General features: G+C 31.6%; 1 protein-coding gene and 1 long non-coding RNA gene across 6 annotated transcripts; both read right to left on the bottom strand.

The window, feature by feature from the left end:
- Positions 1-1,579: 1,579 nt before the first annotated feature.
- On the bottom strand, positions 1,580-20,407 carry LOC148601511 (uncharacterized). Of its 5 annotated transcripts, none has more exons than XM_088555409.1 (8): positions 20,269-20,407; positions 7,000-7,055; positions 5,681-6,183; positions 4,904-5,065; positions 4,607-4,736; positions 4,074-4,168; positions 3,212-3,355; positions 1,580-2,350 (listed from the first exon to the last, which is right to left on the bottom strand). In XM_088555409.1, the coding sequence occupies exons 3-8, from the start codon at positions 6,180-6,182 to the stop codon at positions 2,100-2,102; spliced, it is 1,284 nt and encodes a 427-aa protein (XP_088411535.1). In that variant the 5' UTR covers position 6,183; positions 7,000-7,055; positions 20,269-20,407; the 3' UTR covers positions 1,580-2,099. The 5 variants fall into 5 exon arrangements, with proteins under 5 accessions (XP_088411535.1, XP_088411533.1, XP_088411534.1 ...); XM_088555407.1 differs by lacking the exon at positions 20,269-20,407 and adding an exon at positions 19,563-19,650; XM_088555408.1 differs by lacking the exon at positions 20,269-20,407 and adding an exon at positions 13,313-13,389.
- Positions 20,408-23,129: 2,722 nt separating this feature from the next.
- LOC148601510 (uncharacterized) lies at positions 23,130-26,463 on the bottom strand. The gene is made up of 3 exons (XR_015917024.1): positions 26,264-26,463; positions 24,618-25,485; positions 23,130-23,950 (listed from the first exon to the last, which is right to left on the bottom strand). It is a non-coding gene; the product is annotated as an uncharacterized LOC148601510 (long non-coding RNA).
- Positions 26,464-27,587: the final 1,124 nt, after the last annotated feature.

Here is a 27,587-nt window from a genome sequence, read left to right as displayed (position 1 = left end):
GTATCTGATGTTTCCCTCATAGGATCCGATGCTACCCACATAATATCTTGTGTTTTAAGTAGCACTCCAGCTAAGAAAAATGCAAATGTGAAACATGATTGAAAAACCCAAATATAAAGTTACATGTGACTTAACATAGAACCCTTTTTCATTAGAGACAAAAATATATAGAATGCATTGTAAAATTTACAATTAAGAAAGATAACTCTGTAAATGACACTGAAATGAAGTAGGAACTTTTGAAATTTCGACGTGAAATATTTCCTAAGAGCATAAAGATTGGCATGAATAACTATACATTTCATCATATATACCCATAATGCGAGTTAATTACAAAATTAAAAGTGGGTAGTCTTTTTTTAGGGTGTATCAGATACTATATATATATTTGTGGGCAACAGGCAGTTGTGGAGTGCTCTGAAAGTCAGGTTAACATTTTTTTTAAGAAAAAATATTGTATTTAGGTTCTTGTAATGTTGATTATAATGAAAAAAGACTTTAACGGTGATGTTATCATAATCAAATGAAAACAATTTTTTTTTTCAGAACTTAAAATTAATTAAAAAACAACATGCAACGTAAATTTTTAGGTATGATCACTACATAATGCCAATCGACACAACAAATTTGGGCGTAAAATTAGCACATTTACAGGCATGAAGGGATGAAGAGCCATGGTTCATAACCAGACGCCCTTAATTGAATATAAAACATGGTTTTCTAATTAGAGAAGAACCTAGATATAGTTAATACATATATTTTATATTATCTGCCTCCAGACATAATAGATAGGGAAATGTACAATACAACCTGTCTAAACCGAACCCCGAAAAATCCGAAATTCGCCTAAAACAGCTTGGAAGCTCCTTTCATCAGTCGAAATGTATTTTGAACCTTGGTAAACTGAACACCTGTCTAAAACAAACCAAATTTAATGGGGGTTTTGTTTCGACAGTTATCACAGTAAGAAGAAAATTTAGCACAAGACTTAGAGATGACAGAAATAAGAATGTTGAAATAATTCAATACAACTGATCCATCATGGAACAATAAATTAATACTTTAATATATCATTGCCTGTATGCATATTGTACTAAGATCAACACAATTAAGTAGCACTTCACATAAGAATCATGTAAAATGTGATTCATGGTAGGAAAGCCTACATATTTTTATTTTTGATATTTTGTTTAAAATGTCATAGTAAACAGAAATTAACATGTGGTTTCACAAATAACCCATGTTCATAGGAGATAAAAATTATATAGAATGCACTGTATATTTCAAAATTAAGGGATATAACTCTGTAAATGACACTCAAATACAATAGAATCTATTGGATTTTCAATGTTGATTATCTCCTAAGAGCAGGCAGATATGAATGAATAATTACACATCTCACAGTATAGACCCATAAAACAACTTAATTACAAAAATATAAATATGTAGCCTTTTTTGGGGTGTATCACATTCTTCAGAGTTTGCACGATTATTAAAAAGACAGCTACTTAATTAGTTAACAAATAATGTTTGGCAATAAAATACATAGCACAACACAGAAACATAACAAACATCAAAACAATGTACATCTTTAATTTGTACTGAGACACAATTTGTCCTGTTAAGTGAATTCAGTAAAAATCAAATTAAAAACTCTCTTTTTTAGTATAATTAGGAATTATGTATCCCCTCCTAATGATAATCTTCAGTATTGTCAGAACAAAATTTAGTAAGGAGGTAGACCTAGGCAAAGAGACTATTTAAATCAGTAGTATCCTTGTGTCATATTACTTTTCATCAGTCTTTTTTTTAAATTCTTTTGAATGAGATAAAATAATCTGTTACTTAGATGCTTACATTAGATTACTATAAAATGGTTTACAAAAAAAAAGTACCGATGACTTGTAAGAATTATGCCCCTTAACTTAGGTCTACCTTCCTAATAAGTCTTTCGATTTCTATGTGGAAAGCACATGCATCAAAAGTTATCAGTATATGCATAGTTAAATATCATAACACTTACTTATGTTATAACCATAGCAAGAATAAAGCTCTTGATAAAAAAAAATATGTTTGATTCACCAATTTGGCACAGATGATTAGACAATTGTGTTTATTGAGGATTCCGATATTGGACGCATATACGAGGAAAATTTATTTTTCAAAATATTTGCGGGACCTGTCATATCACATGTTGACAACGCGTCAACTATTTCGTCCAAATAAGCTTCATCTCCAGCTCGTTTTTTCCATATAAGAAGACTTTGGTAAATAATCTCATTCAAGCCGTGGTAGTCATTAGATACTACTGTTAGTCTGTTTTCTATTTCACTGGTATTGTAATGTCGTGCTGAAATTAGGAAATAATATATACCAGTATATTATTTAAAAAAAAAAAAAAAAAAAAAAAAAAAAAAAAAAAAAAAAAAACAACTTGAATTACTAAACCTTCTCTTTGATCTGTTAGGATTAGCAAATTTAAACTTAAAATCGAAAGTATAACAAACGGGAATTGACCTGACCTAACATTGGCATGAAAAATAAAACAGTATACCTTTTCTTTTAAGGAAGTTTGTTCAGCAATTCTTGACAGATATTCGGACTCCTCTGGTTTTATCCATTTCATATAGCATAAATATGTTTTGCCAAAAGCCGATTAATTTAATTTACAAAATTTGAGAAGTTTTGTACAATCTTTGTTTCTTCCGGGTCTTTAATGGATAAAACTTACCTAGACAAAACCTAGGAAAGCCAAAATTTTCAATGCCTACCCCCAAAACGAGCACACTGACTCCATCAATTTATTCTTCATATATTATTTTATCATGAAGATCATTAACTATTTCGCAACCGTATCTATCGTAAACTATCACTTATTTTTGTTGTAAATTTGATTAAATCATGGAATGGTGAATATCTCAAATACCTGCTTAATTTTTTTCCTAACAGCTTAAATGAAAAGAGGGTCATTTCGAAAACAAACAAACTTGCTGCGTTGTAATACATCTATTTACTGGCATAAAATCGCATATCTCAGTACAGCCTTGTGATTCAAATATGCTTAATTGCTTTCATGCATTACATGCGCATTATATTACCAACCTATTGCTACAAAAATATAGTAATTTAACACTAAAATTTAAAGTTTGTATTTATCAATAACCATGCTCAGTGGATACTTGATTTGCTCGCATAAGTGAATAAAACTTACATAAAAGTGTTCTTATGACAGATTTCCATACATCTTCATTTTTATCAATGTAACTGACTATTTTTAAGAACACCTGCGTCCATTCATTTTCTTGTACATCGCCCGATGTTTTTGCCTGTGGTATACATTCTAGTTGGGTTCTATCTACAGTGTAGCAAAATGCAAACAACTTTAAATATTATCATCAAATCACTAGTACTTCCCAATTCCTCATGAATTGTATATTTCAATACGAAAACAAAATTTATGAATATATTTATATGTACCCGATACCATCAGAGGTTGTCCTATTCAGTTGCATTATGTGCTAATATTCGCTCTCTAGATTTACTTTGGAGGAGGAAGTATCACTCGGTAAACGGAAGATATATTTCTATATAGCCTAGTTGGCCGAGTGGTTTAAAGCGTTGACCTTAGTACAGGCAGTGATAAAATAGATGTCGGAAAAGAGTACGGGTTCGAATCCCCCTGAGAGAGCGATCAAATATATATTTGTCAGAATGTGACGGCTCTATTCGCTACACTGCTCCATCGGATCAAATTGATACAGGGAAGAAAAGGTAAGAATAGAAGGCTATGAAAAATCCCCAACAACGTTAGAACTGTCGAATTTGAAAAGCAAATGTCTGGTCGTTCCCTTTGCGGAACTTGAACTTGTACCGCTGTGACATATATGGCAACATCGCCTGCACAACGTCCAGCGCCCTAGAAGACTCGGCCAGCTAGGCTAACACCGTTGAGAATTTTTCAGACCCTTGTGTATACAGATATATATATGTTGATAAAAGAAAATGAAGTGAAAGGAACAGTTACAGTGTTTAGTATACCAAAATTGTCTTCTATTATTTACGTTTAGCTTTACCTCCGGAAATCTGGGGATAGCATTTTTGCGTATTTCCTGATTTCTCCTCCGCTGCAATCGGGGTTTCTTCATTTTTACTTTTGTGTCTGCACGACCTAAAGGAATATTAATGATACAGATATACCTTAAATATTTTGTTTCAACACATTTTTTTCGGAAAATCATTACTAATTGTTACAAGGGTGCTTATAACTAATATGGTTAATTATAGTTGGTAATGTTACACAAAATAAAAAAACTTTCTAATGTTTTTTTTCTAAAAAAAAAACCCAAAAACAACAGGATATTCGTGTAAAAGAAAGAAGAAAGAAGCTTAATTACCGAAAAGAGGGGTCTGGCTGGATGAAATAATAGGATTTTAAGTTCTATAAGGTTAGATTATCATCAGAAACTTTTTTTTATACTTTGTCACACATTTATGTTTACACAATTGCAGAACAATATAATATTCTCTTATATTTTAATCTCTGTTCTCAACTTGTAAATAAATCTGCATTATGATTATGTACTTTTAAGGTATAGGGTATACAAACCTAAATTTTTTGTACATTTTCGGCATATAACCCGACTTTTTACAATATACTAAAATCATCGTTACAACAATCATTACGATTAGCACAACAACGATGATGGGTACTCCAACTTTAAGAAATAATGCTTGACCTAAAATGACAAAGAACACAGAGGTAGCTAATAAAATTTTAAAATTTTAAAATAATTTTAAAATAAATTCTAAAATAATAAATTTTTACATAGAATTTATATAGATTACGTTTACCATTCTAAAACAAAACTATAATACTATTGATAATGATAATGATATATCCTACCCTTAGAAATGCAGACTGTGTCTTTGACTCCATCACACCTTTCTCTTTCAACGAAGCCAGAACCACATGTGCTGCAACGTTTGCATTTATCGATAGAGGATTTCGATGAAGAGTACCATTCTGATGTACATTTTTGGCATATTGTGTCATCCACAGAGGTACCTAGATCAGTATAGACAAGTAACGATTAGAATTCATGTTTAAGGGTAAACTTCAGCTAAAAATAAATCATGATCGATATTATATACTTGGTCCTTTGTTTCAAAACACTAATCGAATAATGTCCTTATTTTACGTTCAAATGTAAAATGGTTGCCACGAGCACACCCAGTTTCTTACCCCAATTTTGTCAACATTTTAAATTTTACTGTTTACATACCTGCAAAACACGTTATCGTTACGAAAACAATTCCTAATGATCTTGGCAAACTGTAAAAATACCAAAATTATATAAAAAAGAAACATCATGTGTGTGTGATTAAAGTCAATTAAAAAACCTTTACTTTCCTGTTTAAACAAATAACAAATAGAATTGAAAAACACTAATTATGGTTCATTGGTATATTTGTATATAGTATACGCAGTGAAACCTATCCAAACCGAAGTATGACTAATCCAAAAATATGTCTAAACCAAACACCTTTAAAAGTCTCAATATGTCCATTTACATGTATTTTGAACTTTGGTATATCGAACACCTGTGTAAAATGAACCAATTCTAGAGACCAAGAGGGGTTCGGTTTAGATATGTTTATATCTATGTTTTATTGATCTTACCATTCTGTAATGGTTCCTTTCCAGGTCCACATTTACTGTGTGGTATGCACATCCACTCGCCTGACCCCTTGGAGTGATTATAATATCCGTCTTTACAACGACATTCCATGTCAGCTGTTGCACTACAAGGTCTATCAACCAGCGCATTCGGATCTAAACACTGCTTCGTGCATTCAGCACAACGCATTGCTACGTTGAAATTGCTGTTGTATGTGTTCGATGGACATTTTGCACACTGACCAACAGTTAAATTAGTTTGGCAATCACCGGTCCTGTAAAATCCTGGCCAGCATACATAGCATGTCAAACTGTTTGCTTCACCAATGTAAGTTGAATGTTGTGTAAAGGATGTAGACAATGATCTCTGGACTCTATTTACAATATCGTGCTGATTGTTTTCCGCTTTGTAAAGCTCGTTCATAACTTTCTGTGGAACAGCTACATTTGGAAAAGCTTGGGTTAAACCTACTACCAATGCAAGTCGCAGCACTAAGAACATCATTCTGAAATAAAAAGACGCATTTATTGTCATAATTTTATACGAAAGATAAACAAAAAAAAAAAAAAAAAAAATACATACAAATACCACATCAAAAAGCAAAATACCGAGACAACTCATTCACGATTGTTAACAACGAAAACATTCAATTTAATAGAAGGATACTATTTTTTTTATTTTCGACCGAGGGGATGCGGGAGAGGGCATTTCTTTGTATTCGCTAGGGTCAATCGAAATTACATAGTGACGTATTTTTACACCAAGTATAAACTTTTTACGATTTAATTCCTCAATTTGAGTTAATCTGAAAGTCTGATTTATTTTCAAGCATAATATTCTTTCGAATATTATTTGAAATTCCATGTTCTAAAAATATCTCAAGTCTATGCTACTTATAGGCTTAAATCGTGATACCATTTTATTGATGTTTTTGATTCAAACTATCCCATACGTAACTTCATATGTTTACTTTAAATCAGAATATAAATTACCAAATTTTCTTCGATGTTCTAAATGTTGACTCTTAGTAACCAATGAATTTCACTGTCTACATTTTTTTTAATCTCTCAAACTTGATAATTGATATTTCTTCGTCGATGTCGTAAATTATAAGATTATTTTACAAAATAACATTATGAAATTAAATAAAGTTAAGATGATAAACACAGGAAGCAACATATTCAAGTGAAATGTAAGCACACATTTTCAAAACGATTTCTAAAAACTATTAACATACGTAGTTTGAATTAAAAGTAAATACACCGAAACAGTTACTTTGTTAGTTAAAACAAATCAGATTAAATCAAACATTCGTTCCTACCTGATGATTCTGCTTTATAAATGACGAAATTTTGTGTTGAAGACAATAGGAAGCAACTAAAAAATAAGAGATATACAATGGATAATCATTTGTGCATGAATAAATAACCATGCGAATTCAGTTTTATTACTCAAATAGGTACGTCATGTAATTGTCATTCATCCATAGACGTACGAGTACACCTATACTCTATGCATACTGTGGTATATTTTATCATCATTTTAATTTTTAAAAGAATAATATAGAAATATGTTAAAGTGAATCTTATCATAACGGTTAAATCCAAATTATTAACTAAAATTTGATTTTCATTGATGTACGCTGTTCAGTACACATATTGCCAATTTAAGTAAAATCATTGAATCACACGTTGCTTATATCAATTTTCATTTTGCTAAATATGTTATTGCATCCGATGCTTTTTCATATTTTAAATAAGGAATCGCCGTATATAATGTAAGTTGACAACACGACACTGCATAACATGCAATATTGTATGTTTTTTTCAGTTCTGTTTGGTTTGTATTCAAAACATGCCTAAAACTTATCTTTTAGAATCGAACAAATGTTAAATGTAAAAAAAAAAGATTGAAATGGCAAATGCTATTCATTGCTATTTTTTATTGACAAAGGTTGCGCAACAATTTCCATTTACTCTTTTATGTAATGCTTTTTAAGCAGGCGAAATGCTGCATGCTAATAGGGGGTATGATTTATTGATAGAGCAAATACGGGTAAAACAAGTTTAACAAAATATGACAAAGAACTGCACAAAACACACCGCAACAAAAAAGAATGAAAAAAAAAAAAATAATAAATAAAATAAAAATAAAAACAAAATAAAATAAATGAAAGAGTATAATTTTTGAAGACATATATATTATGTTCATGCGGTCCATATGCGCAAACATGCTATTCCATATCAGTTCTGAATATATGTTCTAAAATCTATAGCGCAAAATTTCCTGTTTGCACTACAAAAAATGGAAAATTATTCAGATTTAATAATTGTTGGTAGATTAATTCTGTAAAAGTTATTTACTGGTCATCGCTAATCGTAACTGAAATTGGCACCAAAGTTTTTTTTATCGAAATACTAATCTCCTGACAAATTTAGATGCATTGACTTTATTAGGTTGCAATAAATATTTGTTAGATAAAAGTATGCAAATGACATTTGATATTTAAGGAAATGACGAAGTTAACTGACCGACTAATTGTTGAAATATACACATGCGGACCGCCATTAATTCAATGTTACTTTCCACAGAGGGTTATAGTGTCATACGTTTTCTGGAAATTAAAACAATTTTCTAAAAATGAATACAGTAATCGTCACATAAAGTACAAAAAGGTGATTTTTTGCCCATAGATTTTACAAACGACTCCATGACCTGACTAACATATATGGCGTATCCGTATCCAATATAATCAGTGACCTTTTACTGTCATTACACGTTAGGTATGAGAATTACAATGCGATGAACTATAAATAATGAAAAGACTGAAAAAGCCTTGAAATTAGTGTAATTTTGAACTTATATAGTAAATGGTTTATTTTTTTGTAATTTGTGTAAGGTTTAATAAACATCTACACATACAAAATATTTTCTCATGATTTTTGCATGAATTATAGGTGATTTTGATGAGGTCATATTATTTAACGTGAATTACACATGTTTTTACATGCATTTAACACATTTTTTTTTACCTAAACCGAGGAGAGAACTTTGACAGATTTCAGTAAATTTTCATGCGACAAATCTTTTACACGAATTTCAAATAATATTTTCACGTGAAAATCATGCAAAATGAATTTGACGTGAATATCATGTGAATTTTAAAGTTATATTCATACTATTTAACGATAAGTAATTTTGCCCTGCACGCATATTACGGAAATGTTAAAAGATAAGGAGTATGTTCTACATAAATACTTATTATACTTTCTCCCATTCATAGGTTTCTTTCACACCGCACGATCAAGTGATTAAAAATTTGTAATTTCCAGCCACGTGCCGGTAAATTAAAACCTACGCTTACCCCGCTGGCCATGTTGACCAGGTTTACAATTGTTATTCATATTGTTGATCAATTAGATACTTGTTGATTTACGAGTGTTATTCATATTTTAAAAGATTAGTTGGAAGTCTATCTAATCATAATGGTAGTGATATTTATGACTGGATGCGAGGTCCTTGATGACGTAGTTGATGTTTGGAGAATTTAGTGTGTTGTTTAATTTATTTTTTATGGTTTTATTCATGGATGAAACAGATTCTCCCACATTTCTGTCCGGGATTAAAGGATTTCACCACTCTCGATGTAAAATTTTTAGACTTTAACTATCTCGAGTGGAGAAAACCTGTAATCCCCTCGAGACTGAAGGAGAATCTATATTTATTTGCATAAGTTTTTTTTTATTAAACAATTAAAACTGGTTGAGAGAACAACTATTTTAAACATCGTTATCAGCAGAACGGACTCGTCACGAAATTGTATAGAATATGGTGTCATATCCATGATAAAAATAATAAACGCTGTGCAACAAAGACATAATTTAAAATCAGATGCCACTAAGAAATTTGTAAATTGTTGAATATTTGCCGAAAGCATTCGTAAGTTGATTGCGAAGGATTGCTATCCTGTCAAGATAAGGTATTATCATAAGTTGTATTTATTAAATTGTTGACCACCTTAAAGGCAGAACTACTTCATTCATGTAAAAAAAAATAAAAAAAATAAAATCCCTGATCTATAAATAGCGACTTTATTTTTTGCTATTTATAGACTAAAATATCGTGACAACTTTTCCCTATGCCATTCATACAATTTCAATTTTTTGCAATGAATGCAAATATGATTTCTACTGACCATTTTTGGGTTACTGGAATTGCAACAAAGTATGCATACATTTTCCAAGCGTAATAGTTTTACGATACCTAATGTCCTTGTGAATATAGAAGACTACTGTAACTGCATGTCATTTCAGAAACAAAATAAATCAACGCAATTCAAGTTACCAGTGTTAAATTACTGGCCAACAGTTTATGGCACTACTAGTCGGCAGAAATGGGTAGCCGGTTTTGGATTATGTGATAGACAAGCGTTCCTGTAAATTGATCGGCTAATTTGTTTAAGTGTTTCCGAAACAAACACAGTCAAAGCTGTCAGATTATTTGCAAGAAGAATCAAGGGAACCAAGGTTATAGCGGTAATCAAAATAATGTAATCCAGGAACAAAGACAAGACATGGAAAACAGACATACACAACAAAGAACATAAAGTAACTAAAATCATACATACAAAGTAACAAAAGTAAATGAGCAACCCGGACCAGGTGCACCGGTAGGGTAAGCGTCCTCTGCTTTTCTAGAAACACCCGCCGAGTTGCTCATAAAAAGTCAAGTCCGGGATAGACGAACGAGGGAAGGAAAACTATGACCCGTTGAATAAATCAGTTCTCATGGTGCTGATGGATACACCATAACGATCCACGAGTTCATGATAACGACCATAAAAACTTCTGTGGTGATGACTTCAATCTTGTAGCAACATAACCTTGTTCCAGAAGCCTATTTGTTAGAGTTCTAGCGCGATACAAAAAGTCTGCGTAGTTTTGGCAAAGCTCTGGCATAACGTATGAGTTGTGATATGAACACTCCATACGCAGGAGCCGAAGGGATGTTGCCACAGATGAAAGGAAAGTTGACAATTCTGAATGAAAAGTCATCACGTTTGTCGTAAAGTTTGGTCAATAGTTTTCCTTTACCATCGATTTCTAAGTGTAGATCAAGATTTGAGACTGACTTCACAGTGTCAGTAGTATCCTTTATCTCAAGTTCTTTTGGGTAGATGCGATGTATCAAATTAAATATGAATTTAAACCCGTTGTAACAAATTAGAAAATATTTTTTTAAAAAGCTGACATTTGATAGATTATTGAATTCTCCGATATGAGATACTATAAGTTCACAAAAAGTAGACATTATATAGTATTTCATCAAAAGGTAAATCACTTTTTTAATGTTGAATGTAAATATATTCATAAAATGTTTAGAAACAATATCGATGCGATTTACCAGGTTTAGAGGAATATGTTAGGATAATATCTCCATTTCACACTCAGTATTAAGGTTTTATATAAATTCTTAAAATAATATTGATTTTCAATGCTACCTGGGGACCTTCTTCCGATTGACAATGTATGTTGTGAATGGTTATATCAATAACAACTACCATAATAAGAGACGCACACAAGACATGTGACTGCACTTCATATAAAGACAAACCAGATGATTACTTAAATAAAACCTGGTATTTAATAACATTGACCTACAAATGTTACATAGTAAATTGCACTAGTTAAGTAGTTTGTGTCATTATTTTGCTTCTTTTTTTCCGATATCGAAATATAATATTGAGTATGATGTCACTGCTGCTTTGAACTAAACGGTTTCTGAAGTCAACCCTTTTATATCAACAATGCCTATTCTGAACACAAAACATTACACCAAGTTAAAGCAACACCATACAAATGTATGATAATTCACAACGTACCACACCATACTTCTGTAACTATTAATAGTATTTTTTTTTATCAAACTGACTCTAGAAACATTCTTGTTTTGTATAACTTAAACTTTTCCGAGAAAATGTATTATTTTCAAAATCATATACATTGTCCCTAGTTTTTTTTATTTGTTTGTTCCAAACTGACTCCAGTAAATGAAGCGGACATTTTGGATATTGTTTTAATAATTATATATTTAAAGATTTCACTGTCTATGAAAGAAATACAAATGGGAAGTAAGGGTTCATGAACAAGACCAACTGCATAATGAATGCATTATCCTATTTTTCTGAAGCAATGTATAAATTAATATCACAAGAAACACGCTTTTTTGACTGGATAATGTTTTTTTCCCAATTGACCAAAAACTTGTAATATGATTGTGACGTAATCATTTTTTAAAATGATTTACTTCATGAATTTTGCCAGTAAAATTAAAATATAAGGAATGGCTGTAATATATCTGGTCTTATATATAACAGTCATTCCTTAATCAGCCATAATTTGTTCATAACCAAGATATTTCGGTAAGATATTTAAAAAATAAAAATGGCAAATTCTTTTCTTTGCTCGTGTTTAATGACAACGATTTCGTAAAAAAATTCCATTTACTCTATTTGTGTAAAGCGCTATAAGAAGGCGAAATGCTGCAGGTTCATACATGTACGAAGTAAAATTAATTGATAGAGTAAACACGGATACAACAAATGAATAACCAACTAGAAAGATGCCGAAGATAAATAACCTACTTCAAATGTTGGAATATTATACGCAGACGTATACATTGTATTTCCACGTAGTTTTTGTCTCGCGCATTTTCTGGAAATTTCAACTTCGCCAATTTTCTAAAAAGAACACCACTGTCACATAAACTACCAGGACGATGGTTTGTTGCCCATAGATTCTACAACCATCACCATGACGGGACTGACAAATTTGGCGTGTCCGTATCCAATATAATCAGCAAATCACTAAATGTCGTTGCACGTTAGCTGTATGTTACATGTAGGTGGATCCAAAGGGGTCAAACTTTGAAAGTATGTTTGAACTTTAAATTGATAAGTTTAAGAACATTTGAAAACAGAACACTAACAATATTCACTAGAAATTGCGACAGACACAGAGACTGTTAGTAATAGATAACCTCCCGAAACACTACGGTCCATCCTTCTGATTTATTCTGGGGCCCCTCTGTTCGTTTTCTTGTGCGTACTTTTTTATTCTTTTGTGTTTTACTTTGGTTCTTCGTGTGTTATAATTCTAGTGTTCCTAGCTTGTTGTCTAGTCCTAAGATTCCCACATACACCATCCGTATTACTTCTTTTAAGTACCAGTCCATTTAAAATTCAGATACTGCCTGTGGTCAGGTGAGTCATGGTGTAGAAGAACCCATGGATCAGACAATGTTTTACTGGTCTACATATGCTATATTTTTATGTGACAACAATCCATTCTGTATTTGAATCTATGATTTTGAGAATACTACACTCTAACCTTCCACCAAATTAACCAAATCAATCCATATCAAGAACGATAACTCTTGCAAACTGTTTTATGTAGAATCTATATAAATTTTATCTCAAAAGCGCAAACCCCAAATGAAAATAATAAGACTGATTATATGGTATTTAACGGTTTCTGAACAGAAAATAAAACTAAATTCTGTGGGTTTTTGACAAGCACGAATCACCCTCTGTTTGATTTTTATAAAGACTGAAACTTCAATGTAATCATGCTTACCATATATGATAAGGTTTCGATATTACTTATAGAACTGTCAAGATCAGGAGATACGCCTTGTTCTGATGAAAATATGCACTTTCTGCAAATAGCGTGACTGATATTTTATTGCCATTACGGATATTAAATGTACCATAACATGCTATTGCATATTTTCATGAATAGGTATTTTACTCACATAACGTAGTCAAATTTTAAAATATTTTCTTGGTAGTATTCTCCACATTTAAATTTTGAAATATCGGGCGTATAGAAACAAAATCACGGTAAAAATATATGACAGACGAAATAATATCATGGATAACTACTGTTACAAAAATATATTTATATATGTATATTCAACTTTAACCTATAATTTTAGTCTAACAATACATTGTATACGCGTGTCCAAAAATTATGTAGAACACTCTCTTTATCTTTTCCAATTCATTTATGTTAATTTGTACCGGCACTATGAAGTACAATTCGGAACAGAAACAGGCGTCAGTTTCACAAAAAGTCGTAAGTGTAAAATTGATCGTAAGTTATGACGTTACAATGCTACTCTCTGACGTCATTATTTATGATCAACTTATGACTTTTTGTGAAATTGACGCAAGATGAACTATAAATAATGAAAAGACTGAAAAAGACTTGAACTTATTGTAACGTTGAACCTATATATTAATGGTTAAAATTCCAAATATGTAATTAGTGTAATGTTAAGTAACCATCTACACATGAAATATATTTGCACATGATTTTGTAATGAATTGTATATCCTTTCGAAGACCAAACATTATTTTTACATGAATTTCATATAATTTTTATATGTATAGCTCATTTGTAACCTAAACCGAAGTGACAACTTCGACAGAGTTAGTAAAATTTCATATGCAAACCTTTTACAAGAATTTCAAATAACTATTCCACGTGAAAGCCATGCAAGGAAAATTTGATGTGAACATTTTATGAACATTTTAATGAAATATTCCCTTATAAGTAGTTTTTACCTCTGTACCTATATTACGGAAATGTTAAAAGTTAACGACAATGTTCTACATGAATACTTATTGCACTTTAATTGCATTTTTTTTTTTTCAATAAACATTAAACACTGGTTGGGAGAACGACCATGATTAACATCGTTATTAGCAGTTCTGAAGAAATTGTAATGAAATTGTATGGAATAGGGAGCCATATTCATGAAAATTAAATTAAACTAATCATTTAAAGTCAGGTGACACTAAATAATTTGTAACTTTTTGTATGTGTGTCGAAAGCTTTTGTAAGTTAATTGTAAAGGCTTGTATAGAATATGGAGTCATTTCCATGATAACAATAATACAAACGATGTGCAAAAAAAGAAATCATTTAAAATCAGGTGACACTAAGAAATTTGTAAATTATTGAATGTATGCCGAAAGTATTCGTAAGTTGATTGTGAAGGATTGTCATCCAGTCAAGATAATATATTATCATAAGTTGTATTTATTAGATTGCTGACCAACTTAAAGACAAAATACTTCATTCATAAAAACTTTTAAATCCATGTTCTATAAATAGCGACCTTTTTCTTTGCTATTTACCGACTTAAATCTCGACAATACCTATCCATGTCTTTCATAAAAGTCTATACCATACGTGACGTAATAAATAGTTCAACTACATATTTAAAGGGAAATTCTAGATATTGACTCTTTCGCTTAGTCATAACAGAGTAAGCAAATTGCAATGAGTTGCAAAAAGATAATAAACATTATCAATAACGTTGGATACGAATACTTTATATCTGAAATGTAAATTTGCTTAACTTTTGTCCTAAAACAAAGCCACAGGTGTCAAAATATTTTCAAAATTAAGATACTTGAACATATAAATAAGTACATGAAACATTAGAATGCTTTTAGGCCCATGTCTACAATAGACGTCTATTGTGAATGATTTGATGACATACGTTTTATTGGTGGTCAAGCCGTTTTTTTTGTGTTTTTGTTTGTTTTGTTTTGTTTTTGTTTTGCTTTTTTATATTACATACATATTTTACCGTTTGCTTTCGTCATTCGCACGACAAAATGTTTAGGGACTTTCCCTTTTTATTCATAATGACATAACTAAAACATTATAAAAATAGACCCCTGTCTTCATCAGAAGATGGATATGTGCCAAATACACTTTCAATTAACTACAAAAGAGTCCAGGTCGTATGTAGAAGACAAATTTGACACTTTTTAGGTCAAGATTGAAAATAGCAAAACATTAAATGAAAGTTCTTTCAAAATATTCATAAACAACCAACTATCCTGCATCAGCATTTCATCTAAGCTCATCATGTGAATAATTTAGCAATGTGGATTGATTGTGCTGAGAGGGTAAAATCCATAAGGCTCAACATGTTTTTGTAGAAAAGCATGTTTTTAAAGAAAACAAAACAGACTATTTGCTTGGTTTTAATTCAACTGTGTACTGCTAGTAGTAACATATAGTATTAGACTAACGTTATAATATTAGCCTATGTATGATCAAAACTGCCAATACAATACAGAATACAAAAGTGCGTCAATATGTGATTTAGCTGTCCAATACGTCATATTGAATCGGTTAAGATCAATATTTGTCTAGGCCAAAATGACGTATTGGACTAGTTCGTCAATAAATGTATAATTGCGTAAGGTTTTCCATATTGGCTAATTGGTCCTCGGCTAGTCATATTTGACTTCGGATACACCTCAGTCCAATATGGCTAGTCTCGGGGACCAATAAATAAGCCAATATTGAAAAGCTTACGCAACATAGTACTATATTATTAAAAAGTATTGCAGCTGTAAAGTAAAACGGTCGCCCCAAATTGCATAAGCTTTGACAAAAGTGCATGAAAGATAGAGTCTGTAAAGTTATCAATCTTGTAAAATTGCATCCTAAGTCGTTAGTTAGCGATCAAAAACCTTTAGAAATCTCTTTATAATTTTAATTAGTAAACTAGCCCGTTGGATTAGGGTAAAAAAATTCGAGCAGAATTCAAAAGAATATAGTTTAAGGATAAAGAAAAGGCAGGGAAATCAGACACACCCAATTAGTCCATCGACAGTTCCGTATTTATCAATTTTATGAGATGTGCGTATTGGGTACTTTAGTACATTTTTTAACACAAAACTAAATATATCCGAAACTTCTTTTAAAAAGGAAATAATCTAAACTTTGATTATTTTATTCTTGTCAAGTGCTAATAGTCTTTTTAAATATTCAACTTAAAGCGCTATTTGTCAAAGGCTCTGATCACAGACCAATTTAAACTTGCAGAATTGCTCGCCACAAACCATTTAAATTCGCAAGAACAGCGTCAAGATACTACAATACACAAACAAAATTATTTCTCATGATTTTCATCTGAAATTCATACGTATTTCAGGCAACGTTCATGCTAATAACATAGGCTGGATTCACATTAATTACACGTAAACAATACTTGCATGTGTATACCAAATACACCCCCCTCCCCCCCAAAAAAATGGATATATATAATATTTGATATATGTTGCTGGCTGATCATTACACATACGAAGAGGCACACCCTTGACATGTGATTGCTCTAGATATATTCATGCATATATCCGTTAAAGAATTCGGGTATTTAAGGAAATCAACTTGTGTGCATTAATTGTAATATAAGCTGATATACTATAGTTATATAATACTTTATTTTCATATCATATTTTCACAGTGATATCGCAAATGTTTGCCTTTAAAATCTTAAATTATGAATTAATTGCAATCAAAACTTGACGCATGGACACCTCTTAGATATGAAGTATTCTTAATTTTCAATAACTTTTATTATAAAGAAGTGCTGTGATGTCTTATGAAATTGTACCTCATATCTTTTAAAATATGATAATTGTTAATTTACGGAGTCACTTTCATGCTTCACATATGCCATCAATTTTCAATAGTTTGCCCAAACCACAGATTGTATGATTAGTTTAGTAAAATATTGACTATGTAATCAGAGATCTATTCTTCTCTTCTTAAAGATCATGATCAGTATTTAAGGTGGACCATCCTATAAAATGTTGCTTCCAAGGAAAAATACTGGAAAGGCTGAAATAATATATATTTTTGTTTCAGGTAACATTGTTTCAAAATTCTAGATCTATGTAAAAAATATACAATGTTTTGTGGTTTTCAGTTTATTTTATATGCAACCTGCCTTTTCTCAACCGCCACCCCCCAAGATATTTTCCTGGGAATTAAATCGAGTATGAAGTATTAGAAAACAACTGTTTTAAGAACGTCTAAAATTTAAACCTAAGAGTTTCGTGATATTATTTTGAGTTCGTCTCGTTGAGTAAGTTTTCTGAGGCGTATTATGTATCATATAATATAACAACAACAACAACAAAAAGCTTCAGTGTTTTAAACTGTGTACACCTGCACATTTTGGTAAATTGAGACAGCAAAGCATTAGATGCTCCAGAAAATTATCACGACATATTTTTGTTGTATAAAAATTGCCCAGATCAGCTTTGTCCTAATAGTCACATGTGTCGTTGTGTCGTTATGTACAAAATAATGTAGTACCCAATCGTTTCTTTTTATAATCTAAAGGATATACTTTGGATAATTGATTTCAAGGCGTAAACTCGACCATTAAAGAATGCTAAATCGTTTAAGTACCTAAAAAACGAAATGTTGTGGAAAGTTGTAATCTCTTTTTTGAAAAAGTGGATGACGGGCCTGAATAAACCGGATTCTAGATATTTTTTTATTGTGGATTAATATGAAGCAGAAACTAAATATCTACCATGAAATTCTATTCAGAAATATGAAGGTTGATCAAATGCTAACGTCTTTTAAAAATCACAGAGTCAAAATTTAAGCTCATTATAAAAAGACAGTAAAACTTTCGTGATATCATATTGAGTTCGTAACTTTTGTTCATTGAATACGTTATATTATCTAAGGTTTGGCGTACTATGTACTTAACAAATTGAGATAAAGAAACATCTTATTCTATTAGTTCACAAGTCCTAAACTTTCATATTCGGAAGATGATTCAAGAATTAGGAAGTTCTACCACGTATTATATAAGGAAGAAAGCATCCGGGTTTTGTACTTCGTGCAAATGCAAATTCCTATAAATAATTTGAGAAAAGAGAGCATTAGGTACTCCCAAAAATTAGTAATAATAATAAGTATCATAGTTTAAAAAATTGCAACAACAAAATCACGAGTTTCCCGAGATCTGCTTTGAATGAGTTATTTTATCCATCATCATTGGGTTTTAAACCTGGCCAAATTCACATCAGATGTTCACTTTTTCACTAATTATCTCTTATACTATAATTAAATGTAACACACATAATTGAAAACGTTCGACAAAGACGCTGTAAATGATCTTAATTGTGTTAATAATAGTGACATTTATAAACGTGTTTACTTTTAATTAAACTCAGTAATTAACACATTGTTAAAGATCAGCATGTAGTGTAAATCCCCGCTTTACTCATGCATGAGTTTTCAGAGCCCTATAAAGCAAGTAAAATGAATTTGTCGATTTCTAATCATTTCATGTTTGCAAACCTTCCGTATATTTGAACCTCTATCTTACAAGGACCGGTGTACCTACGTCTTTATCGTGTATAGCTTAAAATAAAGAACTGTTCAAAAAGTATGAGATAAATATAAATTACGATCGAATAAAAAACAGCCGATTAAGGTATGAGTTAGGAAAATATTATGACCGTTATATGTGCTTAAAGAATATAAATATAAATGGAATGAACAGTATTCCTATCAAATAAGCATAAGGAAATATCATAATTAAAGTAACGTCAAAAGCCAATTCTTAATGATTTCAAATTCACTCAACTGATGACGTAAAAATACAGTGAAACCTGTGTAAACCGAAACCGTTAAGGGCATTGAAATTGTTTCCGTTCACCACTGTTCAGCATTTAAACTGATATCATAGGCTTTATAAAATGTCTGGTTTGGACAGATATGTTGATTGTTCAGGGTTCGACCATATACATCTATGTTTTGCAGTACATGGAGTGAATTAATATTTCAACATGTATTTCGTAGTATTGAATACAAAAAGTCTCTATATTAAGAGAGAGAGACATCAAAAGAAATTTCGAATAATACGAAAGTCTTATTGATCATCGCATTCTCAACATTATCATCGGACCTGAACAAATCCTTATAAAAACAAAGAATCCTTTTGAATGTTAAAACCAAATCAATAATTAAAATCTTATTTATCACCTACCTTGTTTTTTCATTACCATTCAGGTGTTATCGTATAGTATTGACTTAACTACAATTTAAATCATGCTAAACGACAATCATAATATTTATGCGTTGCACTATGTTTTTATTCGTCTATTAATATAGCGAGTTGTTAACTTAGGTGAACTGAGGTCCATTAAGTTTTTATTGAGGAATCAATCTGTCCGTATATTACAATTTGATCCTGCGTTTCATAAACTATTTGTTATATCATACTTTTCAGTGCAGTTTAGTTTCCTCTGGAATATTATATGTATAAAAAAATATAGAAACTCTCTGGAGACTCTTTTAGATCAGTACCCAAAGTGTTTTAATTTGAAAAACTTAGGCGGGCCATGTGATGTTCTCGCAATCCATATAGCATTATATTGACTGGCAGATATGAAAGTAAATACATAACAATACATAATAGAATATATAGAATGATCTGAAAAATTCTAAGCGATGTTAGAACTGTCAAATTTGCGAAGCAAATTTTTGATCGAACTCGTACCGATGTGACATCTTTGGTAACTCTGCCTGCACAAAGTCTAGCGCAATAGACCACTGGACCAGCTAGCATTAATTTATGGTTGTAACTTAGTACACGATGTGTGGAAATGCAGGACAGCTCATCTAGGTGTAGTTATGTATGATATAGGATCAAATGAACGATACATGTCACAACAAATCAATATTATACATACGTCTCAGAATGTGACGACTCTATTCATTACACTGCTCCATCGGATCAAATTGATACAGGGAAGATTGCGTAAGTATAACAGGGACTGAGAAATTCCAAATGTAAGAACTGTTATATTCGCGAAGCAAAGGATAAGGGCCCATAAGGCCTTATTCTGTCTCCTGAAATAATTGGTAAAAAAATTGTAAAAATATAGGAAGAAACTAATAATCATATAATTTATATTGTAAATTTTCAATTTTAAGGATTAAGTTTGAAATTTAAAAAGTATCGATTGAGAAACGATTGCACAAAAACCCGTCTTAAAGGCTATTCAATAAATAAAGTAGCATCTTTCACTCGTAAACAATTTATTTCATAGTGAGATCCAGCGTACGCGTGAACCAAAAAAAAAAAAGATTGAACATGAAAGTGTGCATTGATACATTATTTTTATCAGATTAGGATTTTTTGGTTAATGCTGGATCTCTATGTTCATTTATTATAAAACTTTGAAATTCACTCTAAAAATCGCTTCAAAAATGACGAAGTCCAAATTTACCTGTATATGGATCATGTGACCTAGCTAACTGTCACATGATTAAACACCTGGTCATTCGTGTAACCTAATTACACTGTTTGTTTTCAATACTTGTTTGTTTTAGTCTCCTCTCCGTTTAAAACTCTCAGTGTTCTACATAATAACTTACTTAAGCGTTGACGGAGAGGCTTTTACTAAGCTGGTACATGTATAAGTATTTGTGTATAGAAACCAGTGGCACACTCTCTAAAGATGATTTTGTTTGTATGTAGCAAAGCAGTCCATTCCCACGGTGCCATTCTCTAATATGATCAGGTTAAACACTGTTCTAAGGCACAGGCCCTTGTTTGTCGTCAATCTCCTTCTCTAACTCAGCTTGATGTAAAAAGCATTAAATAGCAAGCGGTCATGCCTGAGAACAAATACAATAACTCAAAATGGAAACAAAATGATTTAATAATATTTTTGTGATAAAAAAAAATCCTGGTCCCAAGGGCCTGTGTTCTAATATCAAACTTGGAGAGGCTCGACATTGTAGATTGTTAGGTTATATAAGCGTGGCCTGGCCGCGAACCATTTTGGGTTTTGTTGTAAGAATGTCCAAGTGACATTTAAACGAAAAAGGTTTTTGAACATGATTTTAAGATATGACAAGGTTTTTTGGCATTTGAGCGGAAATGCCATTTTCATAGACGTTAATGTTCGAAAAATCGATAGAAGTAGACCTTTCCCTTAAAATTTTCGAAAACAGGGAGATTTGACGTAGCATCAAATTTACGACACATTTTGTTGATAAGAACTACGCAAGAATTTGTGATAGGTTAATTTCAAACAATACAAAACTAAATTTGTATTTAGAAATAAAAACTGTAATTTTGATTCAAAATTGAAGTGTGTTATGTCTGAGTTTCATGACTTCCCTTTTTCTCCCCATCATTGTGACCGCTGAATACCGAAATCCCGGACAGACAAGACAGTAGGAGAATACGGAATGTATGATGAAATACCGAAAGTCTCCACCTGATGACGGAACAGTTATCACCTATATAGAGATGCATTTATTTCAAGCTTTCCTATATCAAATTAGTACAATTCGCAATCATAAGTTTCAATTGAAAAAGTGTCATTTGTTATTTTTCTCATTTATATTTCTTAAAACTTCGTAAATTTTATATGCATTAGTTTTTGCTAAAAGTAATGATAAGTTTACCAACAATGAATTATTCATATACTTGCTTATTGTGTTTACCTATTGTAATGATTAAGAAAATATTAAACATGGCACAGCAGAGATCTATCTATCTATCTATCTATCTATCTATCTGTCTGTCTCTCTGTAGTTAAGCACAATGAACATAAATGACTTTTAACTGTTTATATTGAGGATAAAGTCGCTGATGCAGTGCTACCATGTAGTTGAGGAGGCAATTGGTAACACAATATTTGAATTTTTGTCTCTTCTCTGTTGATTCCGATTTCAGTGGAACACTCTCGGTGATCAACGAATTTTATATAAACGTCTTTACATATATGTCAATACTTGTTGAAAAACACTACTTTATGGAACGGGAGACAGAAATTATTGGTTGCTTATAGCTTTTTAATGTGTAGATTGAAGTAATGATTCTTTACAGGGATAAATATGTGACTGTACCAAATAGCGAATACCCAACATTATTTTCTCACATTTACGTCCGGCACTGAAGACAACTTTGATATCAAATTAAAAAAAAAACAAAACAAAAAAACTCAACAAATCTACATTAAACACAAACTAAAATGTCGTTAACTAAGGTTTACCCTCTAATCTCCTAAAAATGGTTACTATATAACGCAAACAAATAGTGTCAAATAAAACACCAAGGTACAATTGTTTTTTTTTTACTTAACTCAGCATATACTGATAGAATACGCATATAGCTTTCTTTATTTCAATTGTAACCGAAAATATTTTTTCAAATTATTTTGTTGAAAAAGAAGATAAAACAAAATGTTTTCAATTTTAAAAAATGAACAAAATTGAGTTTACTAAAGGTAGATAATTTCATTTCTTCTAGTAGGCGCTACAGAACGAGCCTTATGCACCTTCATCCTTTTTTGTCGTTCCCTCCGAGGGACTCGAACTCGTACCGCTGTGAAATCTTTGGCAACACCGCCTGCACAAAGTTCAGCGCCTTAGACCACTCGGCCAGCTCGGTCGTTAAAATATGTTTACTTTACCTGTTGTGATATCTGCGTAATAATCAGTAATTCATGGGGAGTAGTGTACCTTTCTAAAATGTCATGAAAATTTCAATTATCGGCTCATGCATGGAGGGTAAATAGGCTATGTATAGGTTTATTATAGGTTATACTATGGTTAACCTTGGTATATGAAAGAGAAACCAATCTAGCCTAGCATGTTTTAGTGGTCTTTGGTGTTAAATGATTACCGATTTAAAAGGGATTAACATTTAGACGGAGATCAATCGTCTGAATAAGACAAATTTATTAACTTTCAAGTTGTGTTTGAAAAAATGGTTTGATTGAGGTAATCTTTTTCTATAAGAAATGTGAATTCCGTTTCTTAGAATACTTTGAGGACTTTAATTGATAAATTAATTCTCTGGATTCCATTTTAGTGGAATATCAAAGCAGGCTGGACCATTGATTTCAGGTTAGGGTCGTAAATAAAATAAAAGACCATAATATAACCTATGCATAACCTGTACATAGCCCATTTACCCCTGTGCATGCATTTTAGACGGGTACACTACTAACTGAATAATAAAATAAGAACTAATTCATTACAAAGGTATCATAGCAAGAAAGGAAGCAACGATTTGCGTTATTATTTCTGTTGACTTCTTATTTTATTACTCTAGCCTAACCTGCGAATTTTTTTTTCAACAAGGATCATGTTTTCTTTCCTTCCATTCGCATCATACCTTTTATTTTAAACAATAGTTCATTTTGAATGTGCAATAATTTTGAGCAAAGCTAACCATCATTCCATGGAGTAATTTCCAATATGTAAAGTATACTCTGAAACAGCGGTGCCAATCATAAACAATTTGTAGACAGCATATGCGTGTTTATTTTCCCAGTCAGTGAGCTCGATTCGTAGTTCATATCGACCACGTGATGTCAAATCATCATCATATATTTGATGAGTTAAGGGTGCCTACAATAGGAAATAGTTGATTTTCAAAGGGATCTAGCACCAAATTGAGTGTGTAAAGAATGTACTCCCTCTGACTTAGGGCGGCCAACGTTATGTTACTTATGTAGCTAAAAATTCAATCATGTTAACTGGTCGAATTGATTCACTGAGCGACTTCATGCGTTGGTATAATTTTGTGAGTGACTTCATGCTTTCTCGTTACACATGCAAAATATTTAAGTATCATAGTTTTTTTTCTTCCTCAACAGAATGAAATCAGGCAAATCTTGTCATAATAGACCAATTGAGAAATTAAACTTCCGTCCTCGTATACAAAGTTGCGCCGTCGCAGCGAACTCGTAAAATACGTCTCGACCATCAGGGACGTCATGGACAATAGCAATTCCAGAATTCCATACGGCTCTAAAATGGATTCATTTGAATGATATCAGTCGATACTTAAAGATCTACTTCTATACTGTATATTAATTTATTATTTGACTACGTATTGAAGTGAAATTCAATTTTCAGTAGTAACCTTGCTTTTTAGTGCTACCTTATGTTTACTCATGTTACAATGATTATGTCTAGCAATCATTTTTTTTTCTGACTAGGTGCAATCACGTTCGAGTATGGAGGAAAGAAACTCATACTCAGTTAACGGTTAACGTTATTGTATTTTACTGACCCAACCAATACTCATTTAAAAGACTTCCAAAACCATTGGAATAATCCTTCCAGACCCTATTAACGAAATTGACAGTACCATTAAATCGGCGCTGGAAAACCTGCAAATGCTTTAGAAAAAAACATGTTTATGATATTACCAGTCATAAGAATTATTGCGATTGAGTAAACGAGTAAATCTTTAATATCTAAAAACGAAGTCATTTATGTGATAGTTTCATAAACATGTTAAGTGCATAGATATGAATCTCCCGGTTTCGATGGAAGCTTCACCATATGTCATTACAAATTCAAAATATCCTGTTTATGTGTCCGTGTCACGACGGGAATTTGATACCTTCCATTAAAGGTACATTCTCCTCAATTTGACGTTAAACAACGTAATAACACTGTGTGAATTTCTTCAATTCTTCTAATAAACATCGATTTTTGAAGGAGTAATACGAATGATTTTAGATTTTTGATAAACGCATATGATTGGAACTTGTGTAATGCCGTACTTAAGAAATTATTCTGGACTTCGGGACATATTCAAGTAATTGTATAACATTATTTAATCATTTGGTCACATGATCAAAATCTCTTTTTTATTTGGTGTCAGGATTTATTTTCGAGAAATATATTTATGCCCATTTTTTTATCAGTCGAAAGTAACGATAACATTAAGAACATTGTGACGTCATAATTATTGACTGATTTTACAATATTTGATATATTTTGTGAAATCGACAATTGGTCGTTAAATAAAATCAAATAATAAAGCCTACTGTCCAACCGCCTCCGTCGGTCACCATATCGCAGTAGATACGATGCCCGGGATTTCTTTTTGTGTATTCTTTGCAATTAAATATAATCAAACACTACAGAATCTACAATGAATTAAATATAATAAAAATATAATTGTTTTTCACGTTTTGATTAAATAACCAACTATATTAGACGACCTAAGAATCATGAACCACAATACGTTTTTTTATGTATGGAAAACAGTAAATCGTCATCTTTGTTAGATAACAAGCCTTTTGATACAAATAACAACAAGAAACATTGTTAGCAATGCTCACAAAATTGAACTTTCCATTCCCAAAACTTGCATTTTTTTATCTCCACATTGATTTGGATCAAAGTCTAAAAAGATATTGTATGTAATAAAAGTGTTGTGAAAGTTTCATTAGAACCCATTCAGTTATAAAGAATGAGTTACATATAAGAGATGGGCACATCACGTCAGAGAATGTTTGATTTTAAGAAACCTAAAATAAAACTTCAGGTCAAAATCTAAAAAAGGTGCAAATATTCAATACTGAAAAGGTACGAGTTCGAGACCCGCTGAAAAAACGAAAAAAATGTGCTTCGCAAAATTGACAGTTCTAACATCGTTGGGAAATTTTTAGACCCTTCTATAAGTTTACGTTATCTTCCCTGTATCAAATTGATCCGATGGAGCAGTGTAGCGAATACAGTCGTCACATTCTGAGACGTTGTATATATATATATATATATATATATATATATATATATATATATATATTCTGTAAATCATGTCCTAAACAATGGACTTGTAGCAATAAAAGAAATAGACTGAGATTTATTACTAAATCCTTTTGAACTCTACAACATATAGAAAAGCAAAACATAGACACATACCTGATAGTCCAACTACAGTTTTCAATTCTAATTCATTTGCATCATATAACACCAGCGCCATTTAAACATTTAAATAAAGTACGTATGTGCAGTTAATAACTTCTTGACAAATGACGTTTGATTACAACAAATTACATAGTTGGCCACGTTTAAGACTTAATCAGCATATTGACACATTTTTAAATGAGTGTCTATCTCCACAAATGTTTACAATCATTAATTGGTGCCGGATGAGAAGATTTTTAAATGATATTTAAAGCTGCATTAGCTGTCATTTTCGTAAATTTTTGTTTCTGCTGAAATATGCCTTAACTTTCAATTATGTCTACTAAATTGCACTTTACATGTATAATTTCACTTGATATCCACAAATAAAGTGCATTAAATACATGAAGTAGGTGTCTTTATATTTATTGTCTTGCAAAACAAAAAAAATCGACCGGGATAAATTCGTATGCATATGTCGTCTGGTGACCATAATCCGCCCAATTGTGCTGTAAGGGTCACTTCTTAAAAAAAAACTGATTGCAAAGCGAAAGTGGTTAATCAAAGGCAAGGAAGACCGACGGACTCAAGCCGTAAAAGAAAAAAAAGTTTGAATATAACGCTAGAATCCATTTGAAATTTACGTATTGTGATACAATGTGGCACAAATATGGTCAATAATTGTCATTATTTATTCGAAAACTAATCAAGAAATAGGTGAAATGAAATGTAAACAAGACACGTGCGTACCTGTGTATCCGTTATTGTTATTTTTTCACCAAGGTTAAAATATTTTTAACCCAATTGAATGTCCTGTTGGCAATCTTCGGAAGTAATGGCAGAAAATAATTAGATCAGAGCTTTCGATATTCTTTTATTAAAAAAGCGTTGTTTTTACAATAATCTGTAGATGTTATCGACATGTATTGCTTCAGTTACATTCTTACAAACTTATTTCTTTGAATAAGCAAAATTCAATAGAGTCAGAACTGAACAAATCTGGCAGCTAATGCATCTTTAACAACAGCCCGTGGACGCTGACAGAATACGTCAGACGATATATGACGTCATGATTCCGTGTTCTAAAATTATTAAAGTAATAATATCATAAGAAGCAATAATAAAATGGTAATTTCCTTTTGGATTTCTTGGGCTAATCCTAGTCTTTCATATCTCCAGCAATTTGCAAAATGCCTTGAAGAAGTCACTCTCATTGTCCTGTCCTGACCAGAATGGATGGCTAAAGGGCAGCCATAACTACAAATCACTTCATTTAAGATCTTACTGGCATGCATGGATTCTGTCTGATCGGGAATGACAATTGTTTCCATCCATTTAC

Source organism: Perna viridis, chromosome 12 (assembly GCF_037379345.1).
Source record: "Perna viridis isolate PV_CMFRI_1.1 ecotype Kerala chromosome 12, ASM3737934v1, whole genome shotgun sequence".
NCBI classification, from domain to species: domain Eukaryota; kingdom Metazoa; phylum Mollusca; class Bivalvia; order Mytilida; family Mytilidae; genus Perna; species Perna viridis.
The sequence above is the reverse complement of the archived record's forward strand: the minus strand, read 5'-3'. Positions and strand labels throughout refer to the sequence as shown.